Source organism: Talpa occidentalis, unplaced genomic scaffold, assembly GCF_014898055.3.
Source record: "Talpa occidentalis isolate TD23 unplaced genomic scaffold, MPIMG_talOcc4v2.1, whole genome shotgun sequence".
NCBI lineage: Eukaryota > Metazoa > Chordata > Mammalia > Eulipotyphla > Talpidae > Talpa > Talpa occidentalis.
The window spans coordinates 152,426,841-152,444,154 of record NW_026555331.1 but is presented as its reverse complement, the minus strand read 5'-3'; the positions used below and the strand labels follow the sequence as shown (position 1 = coordinate 152,444,154).

At 59.4% G+C, this 17,314-nt stretch overlaps 1 protein-coding gene across 1 annotated transcript; it reads right to left on the bottom strand.

Moving 5' to 3' along the window:
- Positions 1 to 1,087: 1,087 nt before the first annotated feature.
- Positions 1,088 to 12,211, bottom strand: ZNF775 (zinc finger protein 775). Its single transcript, XM_054691927.1, has 2 exons — positions 12,162 to 12,211; positions 1,088 to 2,648 (listed from the first exon to the last, which is right to left on the bottom strand). The coding sequence occupies exon 2, from the start codon at positions 2,633 to 2,635 to the stop codon at positions 1,088 to 1,090; it is 1,548 nt and encodes a 515-aa protein (XP_054547902.1). The 5' UTR covers positions 2,636 to 2,648; positions 12,162 to 12,211.
- Between the last annotated feature and the right edge of the window lie 5,103 nt (positions 12,212 to 17,314).

Here is a 17,314-nt window from a genome sequence, read left to right as displayed (position 1 = left end):
CGAGCAGGAGCCAGGAAGACCCTAGAGAAGGGAGCACTTCTCTGCATTCAGAGAACAATCCAGGGACACCTGGGGGGAGGGGAGGCAGGTGGTGTGACATAATCACACTAGGGCCGCCCCTTTACCTCCCGCCTCCCACTACCTTGACACCCCAACATCCACCTCTCTGCAATTCCCTCCCCTCCTGCAGGAAGACACCATCCACCAGGGCCCCAGGTGACCCTGCTTTGAAGGGCATGAGGGGTGCCCTCTGGGGCTGAGGTGAGGGAATGGGCGGGAAGAGATCAGACCGTCCTGGAGCGCAAGGGCAGGTCCTGCACCCAGCAAGAACTGGGCACGGGGCTGCGATGCTCATATGCACAGGGCTCCCCCCACCTCCTGGGCAGGTGGAACCTCAGCGCGCAGAATTCGAGAAGCAGAGCCCACAAAAGACCAGGAGACCAAGGAGAGTCAAGCCTTCATTTTCTCCGCTGCCATGACCCACCAAGGAGCCACGGCAGCCACACTCCGCACGGGCATGGCGCCGCCCCAATGGTCTCTCCTCCTGCTCCAGGGGCCACCCCAAGCTCCCACTCCTCAACTGGGACCACCCCAGGAGGCCCAGCCCCTGCCCTTCACACACAGCGGTCCTGGGGCGCCAGGACAGCACTCTGGGTAGCAGAGCACCACGGAATCATTCATTCCTTCCCAAGGTATGCCTGGCAGGGGCACTGGGTAGTGCCCGCCGGACCCTCCCGGGCCCTGCTGCCTGTGCCAGCCTCGGTTTCAGTCTGTCCAGGCTCTCCCTCGGGGCAGGCCGAGAGACGGGTCACACCCGCAGCCTCCGGGAGCCCCGACGTCCTCTCCCGGGCCTGAAGCCTGGGGTCCCACTTCTCAAGGCGGGGAGCAGACCCGGACCCATCCAGGCTCCAGACTGAAGGTCATCTGACCGCACCTCCTCTCTCAGCCCTCCACGGCCCTTTGGGAAACTTCTGGAAATCTGTTCTTGGGCCTTCAGAGCCTTGCAGAAGCCACCTTGGGACGGGCCCTCGCCCGCGGGCTCCACGCGCCAGCCGGCCTGGCTCCCGGGCCGCGCCCCGTCCGGGCGCTAGAGCGCGGGCTCCGGGGCGGGCGCCAGGGGCCCGCGGTGCACGCGCTGGTGCTTGAGCAGGTGCTGCTTCTGAATGAAGCCGCGGCCGCAGGCGGCACACAGGTAGGGCCGCTCGCCCGTGTGGTTGCGCCGGTGCCGCGTGAGGTTGGGCTTCTGGCTGAAGCGGCGGCCGCAGTCGGGGCACGGGTAGGGGCGCTCGCCCGTGTGGATGCGCTGGTGGATGGTGAGCGCCGACCACCAGGAGAAGCTCTTGCCGCACTCGTTGCAGATGAACTGGCGCGGCTCGCCGGGGGCGCCCAGGCCCGCCCGCGCCCGGCCCCACAGTCCGGCCCGGGGGCTGCGGGCCCGCGGGGGGCTGCGCGGCGGGGCCTGGCCGGGGGGCGCGGCGGCGGGCGGCTCGGGGGGCGCGGCGTGGGCGCGCTGGTGGGCGCGCAGGGCGGCGCGGCTGGGGCAGCTCTGGCCGCAGCTGGGGCAGGGCGCCGCCTGCGCGCCGGGCAGGTGCGTGCGCTGGTGCTTGAGCAGGTGCTGCTTCTGGCGGAAGCTGCGGCCGCAGTGCGCGCAGGGGTGCGGCCGCTCGCCCGTGTGGTTGCGCAGGTGCCGCGTGAGGTTGGGCTTCTGGCTGAAGCGGCGGCCGCACTCGGGGCACGCGTAGGGGCGCTCGCCCGTGTGGATGCGCTGGTGGATGTTGAGCGACGACCACCACGTGAAGCTCTTCCCGCACTCGTTGCAGATGAACTGGCGCGGCCCGCCGGGCCCCGCGGCGGCGGGCGCGGCGGTCCGAGCCCCGGGCGGGCGCCACCACGCCTGGCCCGGCCCCAGCCAGGCCCACTCGGGGCGCCCCCGCGGCGCCCCCGCACGCAGGCGGCAGCCCCGGCGGGCGGCCGCGTCGCGGAGCAGCTCGGGCGGGCCGGCGCGGGCGCCCTGGCGGTCCCGGGCGTGCGCGCGCTGGTGGACGCGGAGGCCCAGCTGGTGGCGGAAGCAGCGCGCGCACTCGGGGCACGCGTGGGCGGCGGGGCGCGCGTGGGTCTTCTGGTGCTTGAGCAGGTGCTGCTTCTGGCTGAAGCGCCGCGCGCACTGCGGGCAGCAGAAGGGCCGCTCGCCCGTGTGGCGGCGCTGGTGGCGCGCCAGGTTGGGCTTCTGGCTGAAGCGCTTGCCGCACCGGCCGCACGGGTAGGGCTTCTCCCCGGTGTGCGTGCGCCGGTGGATCTTCAGCGACGACCACCAGCTGAAGCGCTTCCCGCAGTCCGGGCACGCGAAGTGGCCCTCGCCCGGCGCCAGCGCGGCGCTCAGGGGGCCGGGGGCGGCCCCGGGGGCCCGGCCCGCCCGCGCCCCGTCCGGCTCGGCGGGTGGGGTCCGCCGGGGCGCCCCGCTCTCCTCCTGTCCCCCCAGGGGCCGCGGCCTGCCCACAGTCTGGCATGACAGGAGGCCCCGGGGCCGCTGGAAGATGTTTTCCTTATCTCTCTTGGAAGGCGCGGCCTGCGGCCCCAGCGCGGGCGGCAGCCACTCGGGCTTCTCCTGCTTGGGCTTCTCCTGCTTGATCTTCATGGCCGGGCGGCGCCTGCTGGAGGCAAAGGGGAGAGGACGGGAGGGTCACTCGCTGCCCGGCGAGGGGGGGCTGACAGCCAGGAGGGCAGGGCACGCGGAGAGGGGGGGCGCGGAGTGCAGACGGGAGGGCAGCGGGGGAGAAAGGAGAGGCGGCCCTGCCCGGCCCCGGCTGGCACCCACCGACCCTCCGCCCAGGGGATGCGGGGAGGATAAAGGACCCAGCGAAATCTTCCCACCCAGGGAGCAAACACAAGATGCCCAGCTTCAAAACACCCCGTCCTTTCCTGAGGGCGCCGGCGCGGGGCCCTTCCTGCGCTGATGCCCCCCAGTCCCGCAGCGCTGGGCCCAGGGCCCCTCCACGCCCGGCCACACGGCCAGCACCTCGCCCCTGACCTCACTGGATTCCCACAAAGCCGTGGCTGACGCCCTGACCGCCCCACTCGTGGGCAGGCCTGCGGGCTGCCTCTCATCGTGGCAGACGCGCCCACCCGGGGCAGCGGCCAGGGACACTGCGCGCACAGTCCCCTCCACTCCGCTCGTGGGAGGCCCGAGGCCGGCAGGGCTGGCCGGCGGTGGGGGCAGCACAGTGGCCTGAGAGAGGACTGTGACCGCAGGGGCGGAGGGGCTTGCGGGTCCAGCAACACCCCCTTTCCTGCTCTGGGCGCTGGTCGCCCAGGCGCCGTCACTGTGCGAGGACGTGCGGCGCTTGCCCGCTATTCTTCGTCTACAGGTGTATTGGTTCTACCTCAACGCAGTTTCCAGTCAATAAAAAGCCAGCGAGATGCAATGCCGCGGGCCAGCACAGCAGGAGACGATGAGGCCGCCTCAGGGTTGAGAGAAGCGCGCAGGGTGGTCAGGGCGTCCGCGAAAGAAATGACAAACAGACACACTTCAAGAGTGAAAATCTGAGTGTCATTTTCTTTGAGTCTGTGACCAATATATATGTTTTCCAAAAGCACAGGGACAATGAATATCAATGAAATCAGCTTGCTCATGGGCTCAGTCTATCACCATCAGGGAGGTGATCTACATAACAAGCAATGACTTTTATAGAAGAAAGAAGGAAGTTTAGAAAGACAAATAAGGGATTAAAGTGTGTAGTTCTAGAAAGACAGGATAAGATTTTTAGCATTCTTGTAGTGGTTCCTGGTGGTGGTTATCTTTTGATAAGCTTCTGCCTTTTCAGGGAACTTCCGCTGCACTTCCTCTGCTTCAGGGTGTTATGCTGTTCTCCCCCTGCGCGCTGGTTGCCCAGCTGGACCTAGGGACCGTGGCGAAAGCCATTCCTAAAGGTCACTGCAGGGGGAGGTGCAGCAGGTATGTTATGTTATTAACAGCCATGCAAAATGGAATTCCAGTCATAACAAACTAAACCTACAACTAAACTTTCAGGTTTACTTTTTGCACCTATTTGTGAAAGCTAAAAATTCTAATGTCATATTACCTTGTGTGTTCACACTTAAGTCATCTGGTACAAACAAATAACAGTATTATAATGCCTTACTGCTAATGAAAGATGTGACAATCTTAAATCGATGAAATGTAAAATGTATGTTTACAAAGAAAAACATGTATTAAAAATAGATATTTTAATGGTCCTGAAAGTAAAGTGATAAGTGTTAAAGCAAATGTTGAAGGTCTAAAAGAATTAAAAAGTAACAAGGCTAAGGAAAGTGTTAAAAATCTCAAAAAGAAATTTTACAAAAACAAATTTTGTATACTCAAATGATTTATATTTTAGTATTTTGGGAACACATTAGCTAAAATAATTTTTGGTTAATAATAACTGAGTTTTAATCTAATGGGTTGTTTCAAAACATGTACTTATACACTAACATTGGGTATAATCTTGGCCCTTGTCTAGGTTAATGATGTTGGGCACATAATGTCTTTTAGTGTCTGAAAAACTAAGATTTTTGAGATGACAATTAAAGGTTATGATTTGATTGTCAATATTATACTCAGGGCTAGAATTTTTATAAAAATTAAATATGGTTGTTTTTGCTGTTTTCTAAGTATTTATGACACAGCTTCCCAAAAATCTAAATTAAAGTAAAATTTGGTAGCCTGTCATTTAATCAATTAAAGGAAATTTTGTGGAACCTCAGCAGAGCTTTAGAGATACTCCACAAACTTTCTCCTTTTCCTCCTGGGAAGGACATTACATAAATTTATCCCATCTGGTTTACCTGGTAAAGTTACACTACAAGGGAATCACTGTCACTTGAAAAAATGGTAAAACTCTAATATGTACAAAAATGGTTAACATTGGTTTTCTAAAACAAAATCTTTCCATACCTGATATGTATGTAAATTGTCAATGATTACTGTTGCCTTGCAATATTATATACTTCAATGATTTAATGTCTGCAGGACTTGTTTCTACACAATATAAAAAAAAAAAGGCCTCAATTGATTCAAAATGATAAACTTTTGAGAGTAAAAATCTTTCTACAAAGGACTGTATAGACTGTTGGATATACACCTAATTTTTACTGTTTTGTTTGGCGTAACATTGAAAATGTTTTTACATTTTACCTTGATTCAACAAAGTTTTCTTGTTTTGACTAACCAGACTCTACAGCAATGTTATATACATATATATTTTTTTCTTTTTCTAGCAGAGCTAACCTTTTGTGTGGCTTTGAGTACAATTCTTCCAGGGAGTTGACATAGAGCTAAACTAAAATGTGGAGAAACTGCTGCTTTGTTCGTAGGGTTCCAGACACCTCAGAAAATGATGAGAAAGCTTGCCTCCATTGGCAGGACTGAATAACCTGGTCCCCTGAACAGAAAGCTCTGTCATAAAGCCTGAACTCTTTCGTCTTTTTGCTGCCTTTGATGTACACTTCAAACAACCTGGACAGGACACCACTAAGATCCCAGTGCGTGCCTACCTTGGATACCCCTTCGCTATACTTCTGGGGAACGCCTCAGCTACACGCATTCAATCGCGTGGGACTTCTTACTCCATTCATTGTTCCGGCTGCATTGTTACTAATTGTATTACCCCCTCTCTTGCTCATCTATATCCTGTGGTGGTCTTGCTCAAAAGACCCTCCTATGTTATGTTATCTGTTGATTTACATGATATGCCTTGGTATGATAATACTGCCATGCAAGTTTTACATGAAGTACATGCTCTTCTTCGTCCCAAACGTTTTATTGCCACCCTTATTCTAGGCATTGCCGCTCTGATTTCCTTAGTTACCTCTTTAGCTGCTTCCTCCGTTGCTTTAATTCAGGAAGCTAAGACAGCTTCTTTTGTAAATGACCTACCAAAAACGTGTCCATGGCGCTCGCAATACAGCGGGACATTGATTATAAGTTAGAAAGAAAGTTAAATGCTCTGGAAGAAATTGTTATTGCTATTGGCAATGAGGTTCAACTTCTCAAACAACAACTGTCTACTCGTTGCCATGCCAATGGAGGCAAGCCTGCCAATGGAGGCAAGCTTTCTCATCATTTTCTGAGGTGTCTGGAACCCTACGGAACACAATTCGTTTCATTTGTGTTACGCCTTTACATTATAACTCCTCCTTACATTGGAATCTCACCAAACATCACCTATTGGGCATCTGGCAAGACAATGACCTTTCTCATGACCTCTCGTCTCTCCAAGCTGAAATTTCTGCTGTCAGCAAGTCTCATCTGCACACTTCAGTCTCTTCCTTTGCTCATTCTCTAGCTTCCACTCTCCAGTCTTTGACTCCTACGCACTGGTATCACCTCCTTCTCTCCTTTATTGTTCTTTCCCTACTCGTCCTGCTCCTTTGTTTACTCCTTCCCCTCTGTGTCCGCTTACTTCACAGGTCCATTCATCGTCTTCAACGAGATATGTACGCCTTCCAGCTCCCTTCTAAAAACAAAGGGGGACCTGCTGCACCTCCCCCCGCAGTGATCTTTAGGAATGGCTTTCGCCAAGGTCCCTAGGTCCGGCTGGGCAACCAGCGAGCAGGGAGAGAACAGCATAACACTCTGAAGCAGAGGAAGTGCAGCGGAAGTTCCCTGAAAAGGCAGAAGCTTATCAAAAGATAACGACCACCAGGAACCACTACAAGAATGCTAAAAATCTTATCCTGTCTTTCTAGAACTACAAACTTTAATCCCTTATTTGTCTTTCTAAACTTCCTTCTTTCTTCTATAATGGTCATTGTTTGTTATGTAGATCACCTCCCTGATGGTGATAGACTGAGCCCATGAGCAAGCTGATTTCATTGATATTCATTGTCCCTGTGCTTTTGGAAAACATATATACTGGTCACAAACTCAAAGAAAATGACACTCAGATTTTCACTCTTGAAGTGTGTCTGTTTGTCATTTCTTTCACCGACGCCCTGACCACCCTGCACGCTTCTCTCAACCCTGAGGTGGCCTCATCGTCTACTGCTGTGCTGGCCCACGGCAATGCAATAGCTGTGACAGAAAAACTCTAAACAAGAGCCCAAAATCTGAAAAGACACAAAATAAGCCCAAAGGAATAGAAGAACGAAAGATAAAAGCAGTTTACAGGATCAAGGGAAGACACAGCTATAAAAAGAATCTGAAAATCTTAAAATTCTATGTACAGATGTTTTATCAATAAATTTGAAAAATCTATAAAATGGACACCTTCCAGAGAGAGCTGCGAGAGTAGGTCAAAATGTGTCCGTGTGAACGACTAGAAGACTTTCCAGAAAGCCAGTTCCACCTGGGAAGTGAGCAACAGCCTCTTACCTGCATAAACAGGTTCTACTAACACCTGGGAGGAGGGGAGGAGGCGGGCTCAGTGCCAGCTCACCTGCCGCGACAGTGACTGGCGGCGAGGGCGGGAGGGGGTGTCACACGAGCACAATCCAGGGGCAAAGGACAAGCCCTCTTTGGGCACAGACACACAAGCCAGCAACACCGAGCCAGGTGAGCTCACCCCGCGCAAGGACAGCCAGGCCTGCTGAGGCCTCCCCAGGGCTGCCGCCGACCACACGTCATTCGTGACATTAACTTCTTTCACACCTGCACCATCTCGTTAAATGCAAAAATGTTATCTAACAAAACCCCAGCTTTTCTGAAAGAGGGAGGGAGGACCCTCTGAACAGACTGGGAAGATAAGATATTCTCAGGTTGACAAGGGAGCAATATTAAACATTGCAGCAAATGTTATAACCAAAGGTAAAATATTAGCAGCCCATTAGAGCTGGGCAAAAGGAGTCTCGCTCACTGCCATTCTTCAACACTGTGCTGGAGGAACTAGCCGACCCATGGGGAAGACAGACATAGATGATAGAAAGACAGGCAGACAGAGATACCTCTCTATATCTCAAAGTCAAAACACAAAACTCAAATCCGTAGCGAAGCCCGCTGACCTGAGACAAGTAGTCTGGGGTCTCAGTGACGACCTTTCGCTCAGTCCCGGGTCTGCCACTTGGTTCCTGGTAGGAATCTCGTCAGATGTTAACCCTGAAGCAGGATGGGCCTGGGGGGGTCCCATGACGCCTGACCCTTTACTCCTTGGTCTGCAACCACACATCTCACATCTTGGTATGTAGCCACGTCCTATCTGACCATGTCCAGCTGCCAATGCAAACCCACCCAGGACTCTGTAGAAACTAAAAGTGTATAAGCCCCTGACTTGCCACAGACAGGCTCAGCGTTGGGACGGGATCCGCTGAGTCAGCACCGGTGCAATAAACCTGCTTCTTGTTAGCCCTGGTGTCCCAGTTTCCTTTGAGCTACACAACAATAGATCTAATTGACTTTACTGAATGATTCATGCATAGGGCGGCATCCTGTCTAGATGGTGAAGGGCTCACACAGAGTGGAGAGGTGTGTAGACAGAAAGTGGAACAAGGTTATTAGCAAAAGACAATCTCAGAGGAAAGCAGGGCCTTACCACGCAGGTGGCTTCCTGGTGTTGATCAGGAAGCGCCTCAATGGTTTAAGAGGACACTTGGGGAGAGGGTGAAGCATTAAGTCTGGGTTCCAGCACGAGTGATTCCATTTGGGGCCTCTTTTTTCTATTTTTAACTATACACACCTGTACACACACACATTCATGGAAAGATGAGAAAACTGTCATCCGCTGATGATTATTAAACTAGAATTTGGGCATCCCTGGTGGTGCTAGGGGTTAAGACGCAAGCTATGAAGCTGTCTGCAGCCACTGCAGCACAAGTTCGATCCCTGGCCAAGGAGCTACCCACACGGCACAACCGAACTCTTCTGACTTGCCCTCTGCTCCCCTCAGCAGTGGATTTCGGTCAGTCCACCTGTTCTGTTCCCCACTCTGTCTCTGGTGAATCCTCTCACCCCCACACTGCTGGCCTGTACCCTATTCTTGTATGTACAAATAAATCAATCTTTTTAAAAACTTAAAAAAATAAACTAGAATGTGCCAGAGAATCCACTGACAAATTGCCAGATACAAAGACATTCAAAAAGTGATCAATTTATGGGGGGGGGGAACCTCCCTGGTGGTGCAGGGGTTAAGTCTCAGCGCTATCAATCTATCGCCAGCCACTGCGGCCTGAATTCTACCCCTGGCCAGGGAGCTGACCCACAGGTGCAGCAGACCTCTCCTGTCTCCCCGCTGCTCCCCTCAGCAGTGTGTTTCAGTAGATCCACCTGTTCTGCTCCCCACTCTGTCTCTGGTGAATCCTCTCACTCCCGCACCTCTGGCCTGCACTCCACTCTTGTATGCATAAAAAATAAAATAAATCTTGAAAAAAAAAAAAGGGGGGGCCTCGCCGGTGGCGCAGCGGTTGAGCGCTGGGTTGCGAAGCTCCCCGCGACCTCCACGGCGCTGGTTCAATCCGCCGCTGCTCCCCGGCCACCGGAGGAGGGTCCCACATGGCGCGCAGACCTCTCCTGCCTCGCCTGCTGCTCCCCTCAGCAGTGTCCTTCGGTCCTTCTGCCTGCTCTGCTCCCTGCTCTGGCTCTGGTGAATTCTCTCACCCTCCCGCGCTTCTGACTGCACCCAGTGCTTGTATAAACAAACAAACAAACAAACAAATAAATAAATAAAATACGTGCCTCTTTAAAAAAAAAAAAAAAAGAGGCCAGCTCCAGAGGATGCCAGGGGTCTGACCACCCAGAAAGAGCCGTTCCCAGCCTGGCCAGCAGGAGGCGGCAGTGGAGCCAGAGCTGGATCCAGCCCAAGGACGGCTGGACCCTGGGATCCAGAAGCTGCCCCAGGGAGGGGACTCCACCTCCACACGTGAGCAAGGACCCCACTCCTGAGTTCATCCTGGACACAGGGTCCGTCTGCGCCAATGTCTGGACCAGCTGCCTGACGTTTTAATTAGCGTCAGTCAGCATCACCTGCGTCCCGGTGTGTCACCCCTCGGCAGGGGGAGGCAGGGGCCCACCCCAGACCGTGGATTCCATCCAGCATGATGCCCCGGGGAGCTCCGCTCTGGGGTCCATGGGCAGAGGGGAGGCAAAAACCCTGCATCACTCGTCCAGGAGGTGGGGGGCGAGGGGGCGAGCGCCCCTGCCTGCACCAGCCCTCTACCTGCGCTGGCGGGCCCCTCCCGGCACCACCCAGCCTCCCTGTCCTGCCATCTTTTGGGGAGACGGGAGCAAAGGAGGGAGCTGGCCTTTGGGACAAGGTTGAGATGGGCGCCCCCGTCCTCCTGCCCCGACAGCGCGTTTGCTGTTTCAGAGCTTTTCCACGCCTGCCGGGTCCCGGGGGGGCTGCTGGGCGACCCCGTGTCTCCTAACTCCCCGAGCCCACTCTCTCGGCACCTATGGGGGGTGTGGAGGGCATCGCCCCAAGGACCAGGAACCCCAACTTAATTGGACACGCTCGGGGACGCCTGGACTCGGCGCCGGCCTTGCCTCGGCCTGGGGTGCTCTCTGCGCGCACCCCCTCAGGTCCCCACGCAAACGCCTCCTCAGCTCACCCCCGGCCGCTCTCGCGTCAGGCCCCACCTGCGCTTCTCCGTGACACCCGCCCCTGGCGTGGCCGGCGCTGGTCTGGTTATGCCGCCATCACGGCCCAGAACTCCCCGTGCCCGCTGCCAAAGCCGGGCCAGGAGAGCCGGGCACAGAGGGCGCCGCTCAACTGGGGCTCCCCGTGGCTGCTGCGGGGTCCTCGGCTCCACCAGGGCCCCGCTGCCTCCCCAGAGCACCGGGGTCTTGTTTCCCACGCCCGGACCCGCCCCCGGCCCCGAGAGGGGTGCCGTCTGCTCACCCCACCTTCCTGTCTCCCCGCCTTGGCCCTGGAGGGCCTCCCACAGACCCTGCCCGAAGGGCCTCCCCTCACCCCCTCCAGGTCCCCCTCCCGCTGACCAGTTTGGGGCGAGGTGGGAGTCTCCATAGAGAAGAATCAATCGTCCCCCAATGCCAGAGGGGCCAGAGGCGCCCCCTGCCCTTGGGGCATTTCTTTAGAAAGTTCCTCCTTGCGGGCTCGTCTCTGCCCCTGCGGGACGCAGGGCCATCCTCTCAGAAGCCCAGGGAGCCTCCGGCCGGCTGCGCGGGCCTCCTTGGGTCTGGGAGCCGGCACTCAGAGATGTAGACCCAGAGGACGGGGTCTGCAGTCTGGGGAGGGGACCCCAACTTCTAACTTGCAAGCCCCGTTCCTCTCCTAAAGTCACGAGGCGTGTGCCCTCCGGGGGCAGAGGCACGAGCAGGCAGGGAGGTCCCCGTGCGGGCGAGGTCACAGTGACACCCCAGCAGTCACCACACCCTGCGTCCTGGCGCCCGAGGCAAGCTCCGGCTGCTCTCGGGGAGCACGGGCGCCCGGCTGCGTGGCAGGACCACGTCTCTGCAAGCTCCTGGTCATTTCCCGGGGTGCAGCCACATTCCCGTTTAAGGCTTGTTCAATCCCATTCAAAGCCCAACTTCCTTCTCTCGCACTGGCGTGGGGGGCTTTTCGGAGTTGGCTTGTTCCCCTACAGCTCCTGCTGTGGTTGGGGTGCACAAAGGGGAGGGCGGCAGGAAGGCCCACCTCGGGCCCCAGGGGTGCCACGCTCCCCCCTCCCGGGTACTCTGAGCCCAGGCCTGGGGGAAACACTGGCCAACTGGAGGTTCAACATCCGCCCAGAGAGGCTCAGAGGACTGGCAAAGAGGGGGCACCCCAACACAGGGAGACAGACGGGGAAGGAGGAGGAGGGGGACAGAGTCAGGCACGAGAGCGCGGAGGTGGGAGGGGAGGCGCAGGCAGACAGGCCGGTGAGGGGGCCCCGCCTCCCCGTGTGCTGGGGGGGGGGCGTGTCTGGAAAGCAAGCCGGGGTCACCCTGTGACAAACCCCCTACAAAGGCCATCCCAGGGCAGTCCCTCCGCTGGCCTGTCCTTCCAGGTCAGCCAGGACTCAGGCCCCCCAGCCCCCCTCGGCCTCGCCGCTGCCCCTCCTGCCCAGCACCTGCCCCACCTGACGCGGCCCCACCTGACGCGGCCCCGGCTGACAAGGGAGGCGCCCGGACCTGGGGGACAGCCTGCCCCGAGCACAGGAGGCAACAAGGAGCTGCTCCACCCCCCGCGGTGCCCACACCGAGTCTCAGGGCCGCCTGGTTCCACACAGGCCCTGACCCACCAGCAGCCTCTCACCTCCCTGCCGGCGAGTCTGTGGGGAGCAGGCGCAGACACCACGGGCCGGGTCTCAGGACAGGGCCCGGCACCGGCCCCCACCACCCGCGCCGGGTGAGGCTGCGATTGGGACAGGAGCCCCTCACCAGAGGGCCTCGGCGGGCAGCTGCCATGACAACTGCAGGCCACACAAAGCAGGGATTGTGGCCGCGGCAGGTGGCGAGGGCTGGGGGCAGGGGAAGGTAACAAAGGAGCTTTGGTCTTACAGGAACTTGGGGGTGGGGGGTAGGATGGGGACCAGACCAGAGAGGCAGGGCAGGGGCAGCTCCAGGTGCCCCCACATCCTCCGGGCCGGGCCCGGAACCTTCCCACTGGGCAGCCGTGTCTCCACGCGCAGGCCGGGGAGGGAGAAGCGGCGGGTGCGGCTCTCTCGTCTGTCACCAGAGCCTTCCCGCAGGGCACAGGCCAGGAGGGGTGGCAGCTCCCCAGAGCCAGCCAAGGCCCAAACCCCAGACCCTGCGCGGCCATGAGCCTTCTCCAGGGCCACACCCAAGCCTTTGCCAGCTCAAATGGCACCCCAGGAAGCCATGGGCATGAGGTGCCTCCCAAAGGACCACCGTGCCCCCAGCTCCACTGCACAGGAGCACCAGCCTTCCGAGCGGCCCGTCCTTCTTTCTCCCAGCCCCCCGGGGTTCGCCCGACCCCCCAGGCCCTGCCCCCATCTCACTGGTCTGCTCCGGGCTCCATTGCCACCGAGGCGCCAGGCCTCCCCACGCCCCCCCGCGTGGGCACCCCTCTCCTCTCCCGCCTGGCCCGCCCCCCGCTGCGCACCCGGTCTGGTGGCTGAAGACTGCGGTCCTGCAGCCCAGGGCGCTCTCCTGCGCTGAGAGGAGGGACTGGCAGAGGCTCCCCCACCCTGTGCTGAGCGCGTGGAACTCAAGTGTGAAATTCAGCTCCCGCACACCAGCCCGGGAGGCGAGCGGCACGTCAGGGCACAGAGGACGTCTGCAGGCTCTCCAAGCCCGGCTGGATGCGGGCGCCGGGACGGCGGCCTCGACCGCACCCCCGAAATGCTGGGGGTGCCAAGTTCACAAGGAGCCCATGAGTCGGGAGGGAGGGAGCAAATGAAACAGGGGGTTCCCCCAGGGGCTCCTCGCCCCAGTCCTTCCTAGCCACAAATATGGGGGACAAGCGGGTGTTCCCCTGCAGGAAACTGATCACAGAGATGCCCAGTCACGGCAGACAGACGCGTCCAGGGGCCATCGCGGCTCCCCGCTGCGTAGGCGAAGGTCCAGAGACGCACAGTACAGAAGCGCTCACACCCGGACGCCGACCCCAGGCCCGGAGAGGCCGGTGGCGGTGAACCCGCACACAACTGCCGGGCGCAGCAGCACCCGTGTAAACCCCACACACACCACTGTCCAGGACACTCGGGGAACAGAGGGACACGGGGGACAGCCGGTGGTGGGCTGTGCCGGGGAGAGACGGCTGGGGCCGGCGAGAGAGCGCGGGGGCTGGCTGGGGACAAGCTGGAGCCGCGGGACAGAAAGTCCTAGAAGCAGAACTAGGCCCTGCCCAGCCAGCCCCGGTGGCAAGAGGCCTCCAAGGCCAGGCCTCCAGGGATGAGCTGGCTCCCCCCGCGAACCAGAGCCCCCAGAGCTGGCTCCTCAGCCCAGCCTCCCCCATGCGCCCCTCCCAACCAGCCGCCCTCTCTCCAGGAGGCCCCGTCCCAGCCGCAGGCCCTGGTCACACTGTCCGGGTCACACTGTCCCCATCGCGCAGCGCAGGGGCTCAGGTTTCCAGCTGGCTGAGATCAGCTCCGTGGGTTTGTGGGGAGCACGGGAGGCCAGGCTGCAGAAACCATCCCTTCTGAGGCCTCCAAACGACAGCAGCTTTCCTCTCCCATCAACTCAGGCTGAGAAGAGCCGCACCCACACTTTCTACAAGGCAGGCACGTCAGTCTCCCGACACCCCCACCACACTCTTCCGGAACCATCAGTCTTCCGGCAGCATCTGAACCATGTGAGACCCCCAGCACCCACTGGGGACCCAGGCTCCGCTCACCCAAGTGAGGGGCCTTTCAGGAGCCCAAGGGGGTGGACAGTTTACCAGCACGCCTGAGACCTGTGGCTTCACAGCAGCTTGCTGGAGCCTGGACACCCGCAGCCCCAGGGGAGGTGGGCACGGAGCAGGGGTCCTCCAGGCTGGCCGAGAGCCCTGAGGGGACAGGTCCGAGCATGCATGGAAGGGAGGGGTGCTGGGAGCTGGACCTTGGAAAGACCTGGGGAGCACCTTGGAAGCTTCTGGTGGCCCGTGCCTCCAAGGCTAGCCCAGACGTGCACCTGTGGCCTCACCCCACTTTGTTGCAGGAAGGGAGGGATTCCCCAGGATGCAGCCACAGCCAGCAGGGCCCCCCATGGCCAGTCCAACAAAGACCACTCTGCCTGAGGCCTGTGCCCTGGGCAGTGCCCTGGCCAGCCTCTGGACAAACCCCAAGCCCTACACTTGCTCTCATCCAGAGTGTGGACCAAGGAGGTGGTGCAAACCCAAGGCCAACAATGGCAGGCGGCTATTGCCCAGCCCGAGTGCTACCTCCCACCCACCCCCACCCCTGTGCCTACCCCGGACAAGTAAGCCCCAGGCCTTGCCTTGCCCAGACCAGGGGAGGGCAGCCCCCTCCCCACAGCCCAGCACCAGGTACCCCAGCAATAACCAAAATGACTCTCCAGCGCCTCCAAGGCCCTCACCCCATCTTTTCAGCCACCTCCCACCCTGCTTCTCCCCGACTTCCAGACCTCAATCAGCACCATCCGCACCAGACCAAGTGCCGGAGGCGCCACCCACCGTGGCCTAGTTCCATGCCCTGCCCTGCCCCCTCCTGCTCCAGCATCTGCCAGCCTCAGTCGCCCAAGCAAGGTGGGGAGGCAGGCTGCCCGCCCCCCACAGAGAGATGCTGCAGGGGAGAGAGCCCAGAGCCTCCAGGGCAGCGAGGCCTAAGGCCTTAGAATCCAGCTTGTCTGGTTAGCCAAGTCATCCCAGACAAGCCACTTTCCACCCCTGGGCCTCAGTTTCCCCATCTGCAAATGGAATAATAGTTCTTGCTCCTGTGTAGAGAACAGTTCTGTCAAACGTGGGGACAAAAATGCGTGGAAGGGCCCTGAAAACGTTCACGAGGCGCAGTACAGATTCTCGTAGGTCACTGCTGCTGACCCTCCGTCCCCCTCCTGGTAAGAACCGTCCCTCAGATTGTCCCGGAGGAGGAGCCCAGTTTCCTGACTCCAGCTTGCTTCACCGGCACTGCCTGGGAACCAGATGCTCAGCCAGCCAGGCCAGCCAGGGCAGTCACCCCTCCCCTCCCCTCCCCCGGCCCCCCAGATCCCCGTCAGACCTCCAGGCCATTCCTTGAGGGTCCTCCTTCCAGGACTTCCCTCCACCTGCCTAGCACAAGCACCTGTCTTTAGAGCAGAGAGCAGCCATCACGTACCTGCACCCCAGCCAAGTCTCAGGAGCCTGCCAGGGCATGCGGACCCTGACCCCTAGGGCTGAGGCCACTGCTGACAACCCCTGGGAGAGGTGTCACGTTCTAATTTATAAACTTTTCCACCTTTGACTGCGTGGTGGAAAGTGATCCCTGCCTCGGGTGTCCTGCACCCCCGGACAGCATTCCTCCTGCCAGGCCACCTTGCCCTACTTGGATGCCTCAGGGTAATCCTCAGCCGGGGCCAGGTACAGGACCAGACCACCTCCACCAAAACTGGCACCGTCCTGGGGGCCACTCGGCTCTCCGGGGGACAGAGAGTCTTGGTCAGGCCTCTTAAAACCTCTGCCACCTTTAGCTCCCACAAAGCATGAGCCCCCTCACAGTCCACACGGGGTACCAGTGCGATTTGAATATGAGATCACCTGCTGCAGCCCCAGTTCCGGCCTCCTTCTTCCCACCAGCACGAAGGCTGGCCCTGCCCCACCACCCGCCGCCCAGCACGCAAGCGACGTGTCTCTACAATCAAATTTGCACCTGTTATCACTTTGCCTCATCTATTCAGTGGGTTCAGCTGAAAATGTCCTGACCAAACCGTTTCAAATCTGGCCTCTGCTCACCCTACCCCATATCCCAGCGCACCCCACTGTCCCGAGATGAGGCTCCCCTGCCTCACCGTCTTTCCATACCTGCACACCCAGCCCCCATCTCGGCTACTCTCACCCACTCGCCCCTGCCCAGCCCGACCCCGGGTGACTGTGAGCAGGCGGGCTTGGGGGATCGCTGGGCTCAGCTCCGGCCCTTCTCTCTTCAGCCTGTGCGCCCCCCCAAGCCGGCAGCATCTCCTCTGCCACCTAACGCGTCTGCCGCCACCACAACACACGAGCCTCTGAAGACAGGGAGGGTTTCTCTCTCCCCACATCCGCATGCCATAAACCGTTCATAAAACATTTTATAAGGGAACAATTAAATTAAAGAAATTTCAGGCCAAAGCACATTAGAAGCCCAGAATCACGGGGCCTTGGGGTTGAAAGGGACTCACACCCTCTCAAGCCCTTCATGTTACAGAGGGAGCCCCGGACTGCACAAGACCGTGAACGGTGGAGCCTGGCACCCCTCGGTCTCCAGCCTCTGGGGTTTGCCCCCACGGCCCCGCTGACCAAGACGACCCACCGCAGGCGCCATCCTGCCCGGGCAGCGGGCGGGCGGCACCTCTGCGCCCTCCACCGCCCAGGCCTGGCCCCGGCCCCCTGAGATCTTGGCTCTTGCGCCCACTTCCTGAAATGGAACTTTCCAGGGGATCCCGGCACTAACATATTTCCAACTTCTGAGGAGCGTCCCCCTTATTGTTCTCGCGCCCCATTTTATCCCCACTCGCTTCATCATTTATTAAGCACCTACTACGTGTCACTCTGCGGCGAGCTCTGGGCTCCCGGCCCGCCAGAGGCTCGGCCCTTGGGGAGACTGACACCAGCTCCGGCAGAGGCGCGCCCCAGGGCCTCGGGCGCCCCTCGCCCCTCCCCAGGCCCTCGCCGGCCCTCCTGCTGCTCTCGCCCCCGCCGGCAGCCCCTCCCCGCGCACCCCCCGGTCCTTGGCCCCGTGGGCTGCGAGGAGTAGGGGGAGCGGGGGGCGGGAGCGCGGGGGGCTCAGGGGACCCCGAGGCCGCGGAGGCCGCCTGCAGCCCGAGGCCGGGTGG